General features: G+C 47.4%; 2 protein-coding genes across 10 annotated transcripts in view; one reads left to right on the top strand and one right to left on the bottom strand.

Moving 5' to 3' along the window:
- Window positions 1–900: 900 nt before the first annotated feature.
- On the bottom strand, window positions 901–4,883 carry LOC119441896 (GPI ethanolamine phosphate transferase 2). Its single transcript, XM_037706544.2, has one exon. The coding sequence runs from the start codon at window positions 4,176–4,178 to the stop codon at window positions 1,509–1,511; it is 2,670 nt and encodes an 889-aa protein (XP_037562472.1). The 5' UTR covers window positions 4,179–4,883; the 3' UTR covers window positions 901–1,508.
- A 2,376-nt stretch (window positions 4,884–7,259) lies between these two features.
- Window positions 7,260–18,010, top strand: part of LOC119441894 (rho GTPase-activating protein 23-like) — a 123,463-nt gene continuing 112,712 nt past the window's right edge. For 4 of the 9 annotated variants that reach the window (XR_007465632.1, XR_007465631.1, XM_049661704.1 and 1 more), the window contains exon 1: window positions 7,263–7,499. The gene's annotated coding sequence lies outside the window, so the exon portion shown is untranslated. Of the gene's footprint in view, window positions 7,500–18,010 lie in introns of all 9 variants that reach the window. The other 5 variants (XM_049661706.1, XM_049661707.1, XM_049661705.1 and 2 more) reach the window with 5 other exon arrangements.

Below are 18,010 nucleotides of genomic sequence, written 5' to 3'. Positions count from 1 at the left end.
TAATGATTATTGTTTATAACAAAGGTACCAAAACAACAATAGTTGGTGTTGAAATCCCACATCCTCAATTTCAAGGGTCATGCGTTGCCGTACATAGGTGCCGGAAGCTCCTGTAAGCGCCGTGGGTTACCATTGGACCTCCAGTTTTAAATTTTCTTTTTCCAAGCGGGCACAAATTGCTGATTCTCTCTCTCAGAATGAAAATCTGGTGAGGGAACAATTTAGGGCATTGCGTTTTCCATTTCTGGCCATGGAAAGTTGGGTGCACATTACCAGCAAGGGTGCATTAAGATCAAGTAAACTATTTTTGTGCTGCGTATGATTCTATTATAACGAGGTTAGACCGTACCTTTGCTTCATGACAGAGCGATGGCTTTCCCACGTATCATGGCCATCATTCATTGCTGACATCAATCCCGGCAAACTTTACATTAATTTCTTTAGTATAGTATAACGTAAAAAAGGAGTGAAAAACAAAAGGCAGATGTTTTTATATGTCATATTTTTTCCGTTTTCAGTGAAAGCAAATTTTTTGTTCATGCTTTTTGTGTGCTTCTTGACAATTTCGTGTTAAATTTATCAAGAACTTTGAGAAACTACTTTTTCGTTGCTTCTACTAAAAATGAAAATGATTAAGGTACAGTTTCATGTATCACAGTACATGTTGCAACCCATGTTTCTCAATATAAAACATTTAAAGCACTGAAATGAGCACATTTTTTGTGGTACGGATAGAGTTAACGTAATGCACACACCCTATAAAACTACAGTACTCGCTGGCACCATTTATGTTCATTTAACCCATTTTCCTATGGAAACTAAAGAGTAGTTTTTGTTGAGAGGCATATACTTTGTGTACAAAAGTGCGCTTCACTGAAGACAAGTATGTTTGTGGAAGCTTTTTATTCATATATTTTCCTTCCAAAGGCTTCTAGAACTATCAACTGCAAGGCAGAATCACTAACAAGGAAATATTGCAAGAGAAAATGCATGTCATCACTATCTGTGTATCATCACAATTTGCATAGGCAGTATGTGTAACTACACTACAAAAACACTTTACAAGTCAGAACCCTGATATTAAATTCACTTCCCATGCCTAAGATTAATCACTGGGTGCTGAACTTTTGTGGTAGTGGGTTATTAGAAAGCACACTTTCAAACTCACAGATCTTAATTTTCAGCTAAAACAATGGTGAGAATCATTTGGAACAACTAGCATTATCTTGAGAACTCGCTACATTTCTGTCAAACAAGCCAATGGGAAATGATTCATGAAAGGTAGGGTCCACATCAGCACACATAAGTTTGATTAAGCTTAACAGCCTTGTGACCGCAAGTCGTAAATCTTGGGGACCTAAGGAAATACATGTGCATAGTACAAGTTGAAGGAAGCTTATCTTATATTGCTTCAGGCTTGACTAGAATAGTAGCAGCAGGTGCAGAGACTGAAAAGCCAGCACTTGCAAACCTTGAAATGTCTCAGACGGTGACAGCTCTGCTCAATCTCAACAAAGTAGCACAGTGGTGATAAAAGTGATGAGAAGAACCACTATGGTATGTGCTGCTTCATATATGAGCTTTGGGCTGAACACAGTCAGCACAAAGAGATGATACCTCTGGATCACCATCAACACTAAGTACCAGGCGGTGGTGGCAAACTTAGCCAACAAGAACATGCAACACACCAGTAGCCGTGTCCTACCATGGTCCCGCTTAAGGTCTTGATTTTGGAGCTGTGTGAATCGCTTCCAGAACATTAGCAACCAGAAGATGAGACTACTGTAGGTATGAGACACCATCAGGAGACCAACTAGAAGTGGATTATAACTGCCCACTCCAACATAGCCAGCTGAAACACTTATAGTGGACAGCTTGTTGGAGTTGCCCTGATGAAAGTGGCAGCACATACCAAACCAGAGGTACAGCAGTGCTCTGTAGACTGCAGTTAGGGGAAGCTCGCTTAGCAGATTGTTAAAAGCATTCTCTAGGACAATGACAAGTGCAAACATGGGGACATTCTGAGGCACATGAAGGAGCAGGCAGAGCAGAACCCACGATTGAATCACAGCTGTCAGAAAGTCGCAGACGTTACCCGAGCGGTACTGCTGGAAGACTCCAAGGACCACCAGGAGGGGCAGGTACCAGTAGAAGTTTTCAACGCCTTCAGCATCACCATAATATATAAGCTTCATCTTGTACAGGCACAGGTCTAACAGCGCGAGGTAGAGGAGGAATGAAGAGAACTGCTTTCCTTGTCGCATAGATGTCAAGATGACTGCCACAATACCCGCAAGAATGAGAAATGCCAGCATGTGACGATGACTGCTCTCGCCAAGCCAGTCTGCTATGTCGGGAATGTGGGCCCACTTGTCGCCAGTACTGTTCCACGAGCGGAGCACCCTGAGAAGAGCCATGATGCTAAAGCCCTTTCTGAAAGTAAGCAGTGGGCTGTGTACACTGAGACGAGAGTAGTAGAAGCACAGAATCAAGACAACAGTTGCTGTGACAAAGTACCATGTAAGGTGTTCTTCCTCAATAAAACTGGAAGACACAAAGCTGATTCCATGAAGGATCGTACAGGCAACAATTAAGAGCTGTGGGAACTCTGGAATCTCGAGACGGTAAAAAGGCCAGAATAAGAACGAAGTTGTCAGCGCCGTAACTGTGGCAGAGAGAAGTGACAAAAGGCCTGACCAGGTACCATTGCTACAGCTCTGACTAGATGGGAAAAAGGCACACAATGTGGAGTACTCGAAGAAGGCTAGCATTGCACTTAGGACAAAGGCGGTCTGGCGGATCTGGGGAATACGATGGCTATAGCCCTGAACCATAGACAACATCATCATGAATAATGTCAAAGAACTTTTCAGTGAAACTGATACACCAGTTCCCACAAGCGTCATATCAACCACGGTACTGGCACTTAGAAGGGAACTCTGAATGTCAGACATAATGTTCAGGAATAATGATTGTCTCACTGCAGCCTCTTCCCGAGTGCTGTTCTGCTTATTGTGAGCTACATCCAGGAATGTGCATAAGGCTTCCTTAGCCTGCACAAAAAGCTTGCTGTCACTTCCAAACTCTGTTTGATACACAGTAAGCAACTGCTGCAGATTGTACTGTAGGAGAAACAGCCGCTCCACAGTTGTGTAGTTGGCAGCACCAAGGACAGCTGGCATGGCGATTCCGAAGCTGCCCTTTGGAATAGGAAGACCCATGAGAAGGCTCAGTGTAGGAGCGACGTCAACCTGAGCCACTGTTTCTGGGGCTGCCTTCTGCCAGCGGTCAAGCGTCCATCCACGTGTCGGGATCAGTATAAGTGGAGTCATGACTTCGAGTTCGGAGCTGCCACCATGGTTTCCCGCTGTGGTCATGCCGTGGTCCCCCGTAACCAAAATGAGGTGGCTCTCGTCTGTCCTTTTGCTCAGGGACCCATGTATCACAGACAATATGTCATCCATCTCGGCGAGCTTGCGGTCGATGAGTGGTGACGACGGGCCGTGGGAGTGGCCGATGTGGTCGAGTCCCAAATAATGCAGAACAAGGACGTCCCAGTCACGAGCCTCCATCTCGGCTGGCAAGTGCCGCGACACATTCCAGTCCACCTCGGTGTAGTCCGAGACGAAGAAGGACGTGGTGCCGTCATGACGATCGAAGTAGCCCGGTAGTATCCTTAGCCAGGTGTCGTCGCCGTAAAAGGCGACGCGAAGGCCTGCAGCGCGCGCCTGGTACACCCAGTTGTCCTCGCTGATAGCAGCTGCGTTCAGGTTGAGCACAACGTCGCCAAAGCCCGGTACAGTACCGGTCAGCAGCGTCTTGATGCGTGGCAGCGTCACAGTGGGCGAGTAACCCTGACAGCGGTACAGTGTCGCTCCATTGCTTCGAAGTAGGGAAGCGATGAAGGGCATGGAGTTGGGGCGCGATGCGACGAAGTCTAGCCGGAGTGCGTCGATTAGAACGAACACCAACTTAAGCTTCGGTTTAGCGGCAATTGTGGCCGCCGGCTTGGCGGCTTCAGACACTCCGCATAATTCATAAGGGTAATTTACTTCCTCTACGGACGAGTGTCCTGCCGGTTTCTTGACAACACCGAAGAAGCCACACCCGAAGAGAGTCAGCCCGATCATGTAGGTGATCGCGACGAACCAGAGGATGCACCACTGCTTGGTGTACATGTTAAGTTCTTCCAGGTTTCCGCTGCACTGAAGTGTATGGACCCACGGGAAGAAATCAGTTTTGCTTTGAAAGGATCAGCCAAGAGCATACGGTTGTCCTGGCGTTCTCATCCAACCGCTCATGGTGACTGTCTGGCCTGTGTGAGCGCTCACGATGTCTATGTAAAAACTGACTTCTGCGTCTGTATAGCGATAATTTCCCTTCCAGTACACCGCCTACAGCTTGACCGGCCTTTTTCTATCGATGTTGCGCGCTGATGTAGGGTGCGAAAAATTGAAACGGACATTCCGTGGCGTTCATATGAACTCGTGCAATCACATGAAGCGCCACAAGTCTACAGAAATGAGTGATTCGACACACCGGTCACAGTTTCTAGCTTCCGCGCTATCATCTTGAGAGGGGTGTATCCTCGGCATCTGCGAAGCTCGCACAGTTGAGGCGCGGAGCATCAACCGCAGCCGAGTCCAACAAATGGAGATGTAACTTCAAGAGCGCAAAGCACGACGCAACTTGATTGTCAATGGGCATCTGTAGTGCTTGTAGTACGAAACGTGAGGTCACAAAATACAGACAAACTTATACATGAATCAGCTACACGCACCGGATCGGCACGGTGTGGCACGGTGGGTGTGACGATGGTGAGCTCCATTTTGCCTCACAGAACACCCCCATGAACACCCTGAGACGCTCTCAGACTCAGGCATAGAAACAGAAACAGAACCACTCAGAGCAGTATGAACCAACCAACGCCTCCTATCTTTATAGGAGGCGTTGGAACCAACATACTCAAGGTGACCGGCTAGAGTATGTATCCACATTGAAGGCAATCCAGCACGCAGTGGAAAAACAATAAAAAAAAACAAAAACAAATGTAGGAGTGGCTGTGACCTGTGTATGGCGTAGTCATAATAATAAAGGCAATAATAAAACGTGTCAGGAAGCGATACATCCCGTTTTTGAAAAACGCTTTCCAACATCGGTGACTGGGAGTGACTCCGAGATTGCAGACGCCTTATGGAGACATGCGTTTGCACTTACCGCTGATCTGTTTTTGCTCAAACTTGCAGAGAAGTTCACTATAGTTTTGCTATATACAATCTCTAAAGATCATATTTTATGGTTCTGATTGTTCAATATAACACTCGGCCCTGTTACTGGCCTGGCTTTAAAGGGGCGAAAATGCAAGGTTACATTCGTCTATGTCTAAACAAGACGTCTATGACGTCACATGGTCGTTGCAAAGCATGGCTAAAATGTGCTAAAATAACCATTAAGATCGGATTTCACTACTCGCTGGTAGCTGCGATGTGCACATCACAATTAAAAGACGGAGGCGACGGCGAATTTCTTTCTTCTTAAAAATCAAACAAGCAGCAGTGCCAAGTACTATATTGAACGATCCAGACCATAACATTTGATCTTTTAGCGAAAATTGAGCAAAAACAGAGCAGCGGTAAGAGCATAATCGTTTTTTAAAATGATACTGAAGATACTAATGATACTGATAAATAAAAATAATTTCGGAGGCCATTGTTTTAGCGTGCTGCAGTTCCGGTTTCAGCGCCTGCTGTTGCTGCAGATAACAGCTTGTCCTACGTCGTACGAGTTGGCGTCCAGGTCGGGGTTGTAAATAAGTCCCCTTATGGAAATAGCCTGGACCAACGTTTGCCTGGACACTACAAGCTGTAATGCATATTTTACAAGTTAACTGCTGCGCTGATAAGTCGTGGCTTAGCATCATCCATACTTAGCACGAGCGTACCTCGTCCATTCGATGGAAATATATGAAAGTGTTGTGTACGTGTTTCCTTCAGGCAGCAACAAGGCGGCGGTATCACAGACGCGCAACCGGTCGCCTGATATCATTAGATTGTAGGAAACTCTATGCTCTATATACTGCTCCATTCCTCCATACTTTGATACTATATAATTAGCAGTAGTGGCGGCCATATAATTATTGTACGAAAGACGAGAGAAGGGTGAGCAAGTCCAATATGGAAAAAACGAAAAGGGCGAAAACCCATATAAGAGAAATATATAGATAATGTTCTCTTTCTTTCTTTTTTGGTAGTTTCGGAGTGGTGAAATGTGTGCTGCTTCCTACTGTCACCATGTATTATCTACCAATGCTGCAGCCCACATACTAACTCTACGCTCCGGCGAGCTCTTAATTGCTGTTTGCACATTTATCTCCGCGTGATGGTTTTTAAATACCTGTGCCTTTTCAGACATCTGTAGTACTTGGCACTATGGAGATGGAATCGCATAAAGTCAAATACAGCGCTTTCGCGTTCGTCTTGCATCTGGCCTCCGACATAGCGTACGTGGTATGGTCTCAACAGCCATGCTTACATTTAGCGCTATTCAGTCTGCGGTTTCATAACCATAATCCTGTGATAAAAGATTCTGGTCCGTGCGCAGTCATCGAGGCGTCTCCAGAAAGTTCGGGTGAGTCCCCATACGACACATCCAAGTAGTGAACATAATTACGTAACAACCCTTGTCTTGGTCGGCAGTTCTGTCATATTGTCAAGATTTGCCATGTTTCTATTTTTAGCCAATAAAACAGTGATCCAATCAGAGCTGACAGTATGGCGGAACTTAGCAATCGCTCCGACTAAAACCGCTGAAGCCCTATTCCTATCCACGCGCATATGGAGCGGTTTTACTTCTGTCTAGTTCTGACCCATGGAGGAAGTCTCCAAGTCCTAACTGGTCTGCCTGCATGCTTTTTATATGAAGCTGTTCTTCCCATAGAGTTTCTCACTATATCGTTCTTCCGCTCGGCCGGTCAGTACTTTGGTCAGTACTATCAGTACGGTCAGTACGCGCGCCCCGATGCTCCAGGCAACGCGTTGCTCCAGGATTCTCAACTGTTTTCCGATGTGAACTTGTAAAAACTGACGGGAAGCGGCGCCACCGCCGCGCGCTCCGTGCTCTACGGCTCTACGCAGTCTAGGCATTCTATGGTCTAGGCGTCCTGAAAGGCGTGCCCTCCTCCTCTGTGCTCTCTTAAAACCCGTGCCCTCCTCCACGACTCTAGGGAAGGCTGGCGAAGGCGGAAGGAAAGAGACAAATCAAAAAGAAAGTACACAGAACATCGTTCTTTCTTTTCTCACTCCTTCGACTACTCTCGCCTCCAGTGGCGCTAGGGTAAACATGGCGGATCTGTGCGATCGGGTTACTGCAGTTTGTAGATTTGTTGACCTTTAGGTTTTGTGGCCCCTGGGAATCGCGGATCCTCGCCGCGCTCGATATGAAGGACCAACTTGGGATTACGCACACCAGCCATGCAGTCCACCGTGAGCCCTTTACCAAAGGTAAGCCTCGTCGACGGCGTTCACGAACGAAAAGGGAGCAGTACCACTCCGTGGGCCTGGCTGACACATCGTGCGGAGGACAAGCGCGATCAATAGGGGACCGTCAATTTCGGTTTGTGGCCCTCGCGATGATACGCTACAACACCGCGTTCTGCCGGACGTTTCTCCGGCAACAGCCCTGTCGCGAGTACTTCGCCGACGTAAGAAATGTCTGTACGAAAGAGGCGATCCGGGTCGTGCCCGTACTACGCGATGCGCCGCCGCCGCAGCTAGCCGTCCAAGCGGGTCAACGTGATCGAATGAAACGGCCGCCGCCGCAGTAGGTATCCGTCGCGCATTTTGAGACTGATTTCAACGAGCGGCGTTTCGGTTTCATTGGCTCGCACTGCTGCGGCTGCCGGGGGCCTTAATAAACTGGGTCGCGGCGATCTGGCGTGCTTTCGGCCCGGTGGCAGTGCGGAAAGAGAAGTACCGATCGCTCACTACCGGACGCCGTGGTCGAGCTCGTCAGTCTTGTGTGGTAGAGGCGTACGCGCGACACCGCGGACGCGTCGCCGTGCCTAAAATTTTGCGCCTTTGAGTTGATTTATTTTCTTGTTTCCTCGAACTCGTCTTCAGAGCTATGCATTCCCCACCCCGCTTTTGTCGGGACTTTGTGTTCGTGGAGGGGAAACGCGGTACTTTTCACGCGCGGCCCGTGCCGTGAAGTTCGTGCACGCGAGGTTCCCACAGCAGCGTGCGCCGCTGGCTGGGTCGCTGTTGGCTCCGAGAGGCTGTCTAGAGAGCAAAAATAAAAAGTTTTCGAAAGTAGATCAATACGGTCATGAGAGCGCGCTGCGCAGTGTCCCCCCCACACCCCCACGTGAACGGCGGTGAGCGGGGCTCGTTTCTTCGTCGGCGCTCCCTTCCTCTGCGCCTTGTCAGGATGAGGGTCGCTGGGCTGTGTGCAAGAGGCAAGGGGGCACGCAGGTTAACGGTGTTGTCGTTTCCCCCCCTTTTTTCCCCTTATTATTATTTTTTTTTTCGGCGACGAGACTCGCTTTTGTGCCTTTTCGCCTTGAAGTTGGCGGCTGCCTGGCAAGAATGTTCCGCCGCGCTCCAGGGATCGTTTCGGACTGAACGACCTGCCGGCAATGCCAGCGAGCTTGTCCGAAACGACGTGCGGCGCAAATTTTTTTGAGGGACAGGCTCGAGCGAAGCAGCGAGGCCGCGGACCGCCTCGCTCGCGATGCGGCGGCACGAGTCTAAAATAAGTGGGGGACGGAGGCAGACGATGAAGATAGAAGGAAGCAAAAAGAAACAAGATAGTGCGACGCGGTTTTCGTTCTTGCAACTTACCTGCTGCCAGCAGCGTTGTTGCTTTGCGTGTTCCCTTCCTGCTTTTCGAAGCGAGAGCAAGCGTAACCCGATAACCGCGTGGTTCGCGCGCCAGAGAATTCTTGTGCCACGGTGCGCCGCGTTTGTTTTTTGCTCTCCCGGTGGAAGCGCGCGTCCCGTTCTTAGGTTTTATTTGTCGCTGTTCTTATTGGGCGTCGAACTCGAGAAGCGAAGCAGCGACAACAGTCGTAAAATATAGCAGCAGTCGGGGTCCTTTTCCGTCCGCACGCTGGAATTCGCAGCGGCTGCTTCTGTTGCTGTTGCTGCCGGGGTCGTGGCAAGCTCGAGTGAAGCACAGCGACGCAGCCGGCAACTGGTTTAGGAATGCACCGAGGTAGAAGCGTGCGACAGTCCCCTCGCTTTGCTCGTGAACCGTGCGCGTCTAATTGTGCGATATTTTTTCCCCTCCCTTTATTTTGTTTACTTTCCCTGCAGTACTACGCGTTGGGCGCTGTCGCTCGCAGAAGACCCTTGGGAATGTGTGATCTGCGACGTGGACACTTCCCAGACGACTGCACGCTGTCCTTTCCTTTCTCTGACAAACTACAATTGCAGAATTATACGTCCTGCCCCTCAAGCGCGTACGTTTTGTCTAACATACTTTTCTCGTCTTTCCGTTGTGTTTCAATGGAAGGTTTGGCCTGGAACGTGTTTCGACAGTGTGCCGTCTGGTGTTTCTTTTTTTCGTCGTCAAGGATCACCGGGCATTTGATGTGAAGGAGAAGTGCGTTTATTCTGCTCTACCAACTTCTTATCGCAAACGCCATGCGAGCTGATCTTTTGTCATTCGAAAACAAAAACAAAACAAATAAATAAGAGACAAAGTGTTCTTTGATAACTTTTATGGGACAGTGTTCTTTGATAACTTTTATGGGACACTAGGAAAAAAAATAATTTGTGCTGTATTACCAAATTACCCTTTTATGATGCCAAAAATAAATTAAGCCCTCTTATCGTGAGAACAGGCTTGAGGAGCCAGAAAAACTGCATAGAGCGAAATGCTGTTGGTGACACCACCTTAAAAGTTTCCGCGCCAGCTTCTCGTGACCTCATGGATGACAATGTCTGCTCGGGCCTAATTAATTGTTGATCGGTAAACATGGACTCTTAAAGAACCAAACGCTGAACTTGGCTAGCTTCAAGAACTTTGGTGAGCCACAACTGCCCAAATACAAGCATGTACCAGTGCATGTACTTAGAAATCCGTGATGTAACACTTTAGCGCTGGGTCTACGGCGCGGAATTCGAAAAAATGAGGTTTGACCTTAATTTTCTCTTAATCAGCCTATTTACCACGAAATTAACGCACACGGAGTGTCGAAATATGCGTTGTCAGTCAAAGTGTTTCACTTTTAGTCTCCATTTACTCGATTGCTACACAGATGCTAAACCGATTAAACTTAACGTCCACATCTGGTGGACCGTCTCACCCATGCTCCCAACAATGCAAGGCTCAAACAGCCCGCATTGAAAAATGCGTAACAACAGTCCGTTAGTTAGCACGAAGCCAGAGGCCACAATGGAGTAGCTATCGACACAGGCACAACGTACTGCGCTTTCGTTCGGTGCTTGAGGCAGTTTCGGGAGCGAATTTAGCGCGGTTTCTCGCAATAAAAGGCCGAGGTGATTGTTCATGCAGTCGGCGCTTTTTTTCTTTCTTTCTTTTTTTTTTTTTTGCGTAGTAACTTACATTTGCGTCATCAGTGAGGGATGACAGCGCTTTGCAACCTTGGCCGCGTTCGCTAATGTCTCGCCTTAAATAACGCGCGCTCAGCAACGGTTATGGTTCGAAAAGAGCTCGAGAATGGATATACACTAATGCGTTTCCGCGGTTTGCTCTCATGGTCAGTGGCCTGACAGGCTATCCCCGTGCGGTAATGACTCTCGGGTGAGCTCATAATGTGACGGACAAGCGGCTGCAATGCTCGTCGCACCTCGTGGTGCTCAATATTTCAGAAGTGTTGACAGGAATTATTTTTTTTTAACTAGCCTCCCCCCCCCCCCCCCTTTTTTTTTGTGTGTGTGTATGCTATACCAGGTTATTCGTACATTGCAATATGTGCCGTAAAGGCATGGGTAAAACTTAATTAGTTATCTTTTGTTAATTAGGCGGTTGTGCATTTCGAGTTCTCGTGCAAGCGAAGTCCGTCTCTTCGAGTAATCCAGTTCAAGGGCTAGAGTCGTGCCATCTGCTAGTTTCGTAACGCCCGTTCTGAAGATACAAGGCCTCTGCACGCCAGAAAACACATTGACAAGTGTCAGAGTGCCCTAAACGAATTACTGTGATAATTTACTGTAATTTACTTGTTTTTACGAATTAGTTTCGGTTTCTGTGCCCGGGATATTGAGCCTTATGACGTCATGAAACACTGACGCGCTCCGTTCGTGCTTTCGCTGAGTACACGCGAGCGCACTTGTGCTCTCTCTCTCTCTCTCTCACTCTCTACCTCTTTTCAGCAACGTCATCATATCTAGCGTTACTGCTACACCACGCGTCAGCTAATTTTGCTCTGTGTCACAACGTCACGATAATGTCGATGACGGCAGGTCCGGCATTTCGAGATCCCGAGTTTAGCAACAAATTACAATACCTTCTGTTTCCCAACCTTCGTACTTTGCCAATTGTCTCCGGTTTACGTGCGGGAATCCTGTTGTTGAGTTTCTGTAGAATTCCGAAAATGTGTCAGTGCCCCTTTAAAAAGGGACAATACTATTAAGTTAAGCTGCATTATTAAAATTAAGCTTCTGCAATAGATAAGCGGGCACAGTTTAAAAGAGTGGTATTGGTAAGACCTTGAAAGAACGCGAAGTCGAAAACACCAGTGGCGACGGCATCCTGAAGTTCCCGCACTAGCTCGCCGTGGCGTCATAGATTTTGACGGCGTCTGCTCGAGTCGAGTTCAGTCATAATATGACGCACCGTCGCTCAGGTATCGCGCGGAACTATAATAATAATAATAATAATAATAATAATAATAATAATAATAATAATAATAATAATAATAATAATAATAATAGTAATGAAGTTTGGCCTTCATTGACTCCATTATTAACCATTTTCCTCCTAATTAACGGAAATAGTATTTTGGAAGCATCAGCCTAAACTTATTTGTGTATCCTGTAAAGGGACACTAAATGAAAAAAAAAAAAAAGCCGGCAGATTCCACGCCCTATGTGAAGCAGTGTGCCTACCAAGTTAACGAAACGACCATGAGAGCACCAAGACGTAGGCGGCTGTTTCATAACCTACATCACAACCCATGTCATGACATTCATGTCGTGACCTATCATTTATGTTCGTCATGCATTCTTGTCATACTATGCCAAATTTAGTACATACCAAGTTAACGAAACGACCATGAGAGCACCAAGACGTACGGTGGCGGCTAGATAGATAGATAGATAGATAGATAATCTCATAGTGGGAAATGTTCGCCGAGAAATGCTTCGTATTTAATAATAACCCGAGATAGATTGATGGAGTATTTGTCTAGAAGTCTTTATCATCGTTTCCTGCGTGCCAGTATACGACTTTGTTGCGTAGAACATTGCCACCGAAGTTTCCGCAGCTGCTCTTCAATTTGAATCGCCCGCGCCCCGAAACGGCCGACTTGACGTAATGTTCTCGTGACCTCCCTCTCTGCCTTTCTCTGTGAATCAGCCAGTGCTGACGTCGCATGAGAGGTACCGTAGTGCTAAATAGGTGGCGCCACTCCTATTTTCAATTCTCTCTCATTTTCTCGCTTAGAAAAGCTCCGTTCTCGCTAAGAATGACGAATTCGTTATTACGGACGCCTAATCTTTCAGTAAAGCTCGACTTAATATTTTTTCTTTAGTGTCCACGTGCCGATTCCACGTGCGGATTCCACGTGCGGATCTGGGGACCTAAGCTGACAGCGCGCGCTGGAAGACGTTACCCGGTGAAACGTATACAGTCGCGACCACGAAATTTTAAATTTTACCGACCACGTGACCTGATAAAATGATGAATACCTCCGCAGCCTCACAACTCAGTCTGGTATTCGTATTTCCGGCCTCTACTAGCATATTCGAACAACATTGTGACGTACGTACGGCTTTACTGGCTACTCTGTTACAGGCTGCTCGGAAATTCAACGTTTTCTAAGATTTGTGTGGCCCGTGAGCTTTTGTGGTCGACTGTACATAAACCTGAAAAAGACAGGGCCGTGGTGCTGTGATGGATACACCAACTGCACAGTGGAAGTCCACAACATTGCTGAATGCCGCCACATTTGCATATCTGAGCCAATGAGAGAGAACGCGAACCCCATTGGAAACGATCGAATCAGCGAAGGCAAGGCAAAATTCGAGCAGGGGTTAACTTATATGGAATATGTTTATAACTTTTTTTATTTATAACTCAATTAAAGGGGGGGGGGGAATTCACCCGAATTGTAGCATGAAGCCACAAAGGAAGCCTACGGATTTCTCAAGAAGAAGGCGTCGCAGTTCAAGAAAACTTCGTCCTGATCCGGGATTCGAACCCGGCACCTTTCCGGGGCGGTCGCTCTACCATCGTAGTTAACCAGGAGGCTAGCAGATCGCAGAGCAAGGGCGAATTAATCGACAACCCCTGGCATTTCCGCAGAACTTATTTGCCATATTCAGTGTCCCAGTGCTTGTAGACTTCGCTGTCGTATTCCTGCCGTTCAGTTTCTAATTACAAATGTCGTTAGTGTCATTATTTTACGAAACACTTGCATGTTTTACGCCATTTACAGCGACAGTCTTAATGCCCTTTTACAGCCATGTCACATCTACCATGAGGAATTTATTGTCCACGCCATCCACAATTCATCGATAGCATTACCATTTCGCACACCACACATCATCATCTAATTACAAATGTCTGATCTGTCTCTCTCCCCTCTGTGTTATTTCTGCAGCGTATACCTGAATCTATCGGTAGTCCTGCCCCCCCCCCCCTCCCCACCGGTTTTCAACATGAATAAGCAATCTTGGGGTATTGGGGAGGGGGGGGGGGTGCGTTTGCACTGGGCTTCAGCCCCAGAGACGCCTGTATTGCAATTGACAACTTTATTAGGGACATAAAACGGCTACCTCGCCAAATTTCCGCAATAGTCTATCGCTTTTTAAAAACTTTACTTATTCGTTTTTAAATTAATTTATCGAAAAATTAATCTTAGTTTTCTCATTTCTGCATTAAAAATATCTTTGTCATATTCTACTATTCTTAAGTTTTAATTTGCTTATAATTATTTCATTTAAAAACACGCAGGCAGGTAGGCACGCACTCTCCCTCTCTCTCGTAAAACCGCCTTCTTCTTGGTCAATCCTTCGTAGTGGGTAAGAGCTGTTGTTAGCAAAAGAAAAGAAAGGAAGAAAAAAAACTGGTAGAAAGATGAACGTAGTCTAGTTCTCTGCTATAAAATAATTAGCCTTGGACATATTAAAACTATTTATAGCCTTGGACATACGCCGTGATAGTTCGGGCATTGAAAGCGGCGTTTCTATTAGTAACATCGTTAAATGACATTCAAGAAGTGGCTCTGATGCTCCTGGTAACAAGCCGCCTCTTTTTTTTTCTTCTCATAAATGTATATGTGAAGCTTCTCAAGGCAACGTACACACACGAATCGCAGTACACGAGTTGCTTGCGCAGCTGCGGTCAGGCACCGAACCAACGTCATCGGGGCCCGTAGCAAAGCGCCACATCCACTGCGGCAGGTAGCATAGTATTTCGTATAGTGTAAGCAACGTGCCTTTATCTTGACTCGGTATTTTAGGGGCGAAGCTCCTTATAGCGGCACCCGTTCGTCCCCGTCGTAGTAGGTAGCCACGTCTAGTTTTATGAATTGCTCAATAGATGGCGTTGTGTGTCCGTATATGTATGTATACCCATATATACATATATATGTATACGTATAGTATAACCGGAAGCCGACTTCCGCTTCCGGTTCCACTTCCGTTTCCACTTCCGCTTCCGGTTCCGGAAGCCGGCTTCCGGAGAACGCTTCCGGCGTTTTATGAAAAAAAATTCCGAAAGTTGTGTCCGTAGCGCGGAATCGAACCAGGGACCCCTCGCTTCCGAACGCGCGGCGCTAACCACTACGCCACGAAGCGCACATAGACACACGCACCACGATGGCAATAAATACCCAACATTAACGAAAGGCCGCGTTTCTAGCGCGTTTCTAACGCGTTTGTGCTAGCGCGTTACGGCCCTTGTAAGAAGCTGGTGTAAGACGCTGTGGCCTTTCCGCCTTACCTTCAACGCTTTTCGAACGCGCTGCCCAAGGCGGTGGCAAGTCAAGTTCAAGTCGAGGAGCGTTTATGAATACGGGGGGGGGGGGGGGGGGGGAATACTCTCTCAGCAGTCATGTGATGGCGTCGGCAAACGCGGTGCACGTTCCGGCATGTGTAAATGGCTGCGTAAGACGCTGTGGTCGCTCCCCCTTACTAGAGAGTACTGCACGTTTCTAACGCGTTTGTGCTAGCGTCCCCTTAAGCGGGAGATCCGATGATTCCCTCCGGAGCTTCGCCCACTCATCATCATTCACCCCGTGGATATGCTGTGATTTTTTTTTTCTAGCGGAGAAATGCCATTGGCGCTGCACATATATAATGTTCCCACAAAGAGGACGTTGCGCACACGGGGCAGAACTGTGGGATTTAGTGACAGAATTGTGGTGGTAGATATAGATCCCCGATAGGGACGGACATACCTTGATCACTTTATACGGCGTGCGTACTTTGAATGGGTTCGATAAGAAATTATATAAGTTAGTTGGGGAATACTAAATGATTAATCGATGGTCAGTGTACATATAGTGGCGTACTCCAGCTCAGTAATTTGTTTGTGACCTTCATTAATCGACTGCTAGCACTTAGGTATGGCCTTAGCAGATTATTTCGCGACTTCTTCCTCACCCTGAGTCCCAATTTATCGCTATACTATACCGCTGTACCTTCGGATAACGTTCTGTGGCAGGCATGGAGGAAGGAAACAAAACATGGTGGCAGGGAAGCGAAAGCTAGAGGGGTGTAGTTGGTGCACATGTATTAGTGCGCCAAGTATGGTCCGCCAGATAGGATGGTGATGATGATCTTCCTTTAAGTCATGGCGCGTACCCACCATGGGAAATGGACCACAAATCGGGTGGTTGTACACTCAGTTATTAATAGAAGGTGTAACTTCGAATAAAAGAATATTGTGTAATTGAGCAGTGAGGCCAGATGGATGAACAGGTAAAATTAAAATAAAGAATAAGACAAGAGTCGGACATGGTTTTCGGCTTCTTCTAACAGATACTGAATCAGCGTAGCTTCGTCGTGCGATGGTTTCGCATTTGCCAAAAGAAAAAAAAATCGCCGATGATTACGATGCTCCCTAATACGAAATTTGAGTGCAGCTGTATAAGTGTTTTTATTTCGCGATATATTGAGGCAAATAATTTCGGAGAGACATGTAGCAGAGTCGGCAATCGTCGAAAATCTTATCTGCGGTTCAAGCGCGTCGGCTTTTATACCTTACTCGTCGAAGTTTCCACTGTAATCGCGGGTGTCGCTTGGCTTCCCCAAAGTACTACACAATTCGCTCCGCGCATACAATCAAGTTACAAAACAATCGCAACCCATAACATTCGAAACAAGCGCGAACGAGACCAAACTAAGCAAACCAAATAAGCGCGAGCGAGAGGTGACGCGAGCAGACGATAGTACGAAACGAGCGGTCCGGCTGAGACCAGATATACGAGTACGCAACTAGTGGTCGGTCGGGTCCGCATGAAACCAGTTTCCCGCGTGCGCGTCACTGAAGGAGCCGCTCTCATTGGTCTCCGCCGTTCGCGGCTCGCGTCTCGCTCTTTCTTCGTTTTCGCTGTTGTGCTCGTTCGTTCGGTTACACCGTCGCCGACGTTCGCCCCAGGAACGGGCTATTAAGAGCTGCATTCTAAAATTCATGAGCCATTCCACTCTGTGAAGGTGGATGACCAGTGAAGCTGTTTTAGCGCACGACACAGAGGTGAAACAGAGGTTTGAACAAGGGTACGGACATATTTATTGTCCTGATCGGTGGTCATCGTGATAAATACGCACACACATTCGCGTATCAGAGGTTATTAAATCTGTCCGTCAAGTAAGACGGACATACCCCTTAAGCAATGGCTCATACTCCCGTAAACGCGGCCTCCCCATTGCGACTACAGAAGAGAACTGAAAGTCTACGCTGGAATGATGAGTGGCAACGGAACCAGCTGTGGAAGACGACGACGACGAACGCGTGAGCAGTGGCACGAGCGCGTTCGCGCGGTGGCGCCGAGGGGCGCCAACCCTTTCCCATTGGTCGCCTTATCAGGCGCACACTACGTCACGCACTATACATCATACATTCAAAGAGACACATCGTTTTAGACACAGGTGGCCGTTAAACCGAGCTCCGACGCGAGCGGCGATATGCGTTTGCTTTTGTTGTTGGCCCTCTCACCTTTTTGGGGAGCGTTTTTCCGCGCGGACGCCATAAAATCCCGGATCCTAGCCATCGACAGCTTCGCTGTAAAAAAAGGCGGAAGAGCAAAGCCATAAAAGAAAGTAAAGAACACTGAGTTGTGTGTCTTACTTTATATGAACGCCGTAGTAAGCAAGATTTTTTGGGTTCGTCAGATTAAACTGGTGCGAGTGAGACTTCGAAACTGTTTCCAGGACCGCCGTAACTTGTGCGCGCTTCGCCCCCGTAACTTTCCCTCCATTGCCACAGAAAATATTTTCTTTAGTATACTCCCAAGTTTCTTATCGGGTTATAAAAAAACAACAACAAAGAAATGGACGCCCGCGGAACCTTACAGATCTACAGAATGCAGCTATAAATAAGGCTTTCTGCGCGTACGCCTTTGCTGGTATACTCGTACGAAATATATGGGGGGGGCACTCATGCATGCGGAAGAATATAGTAGGGCGTACGCACTCCTGAAGGCATAAAGAGTAACTCTGCAGAACGGGTATACCATAGCGGGAAGCATGTTTACAAGCTGCAGACAGATGATTCCCAAAGCGGTTAGGCGCGCCGAACACAGCGGGCAGGCTACCTGTGCGCGCAGGTTAATTCGGGCGTTGAACCCAATGGATGCAGGTTATCGCTGAGCTAAAGAGTGGCG

The sequence above is a fragment of the Dermacentor silvarum genome, chromosome 2 (genome assembly GCF_013339745.2).
Source record: "Dermacentor silvarum isolate Dsil-2018 chromosome 2, BIME_Dsil_1.4, whole genome shotgun sequence".
Classification (NCBI taxonomy): Eukaryota; Metazoa; Arthropoda; class Arachnida; order Ixodida; family Ixodidae; genus Dermacentor; species Dermacentor silvarum.
Note: the sequence above shows the minus strand (reverse complement) of the source record. Positions and strands in the feature narration are given on the sequence as shown.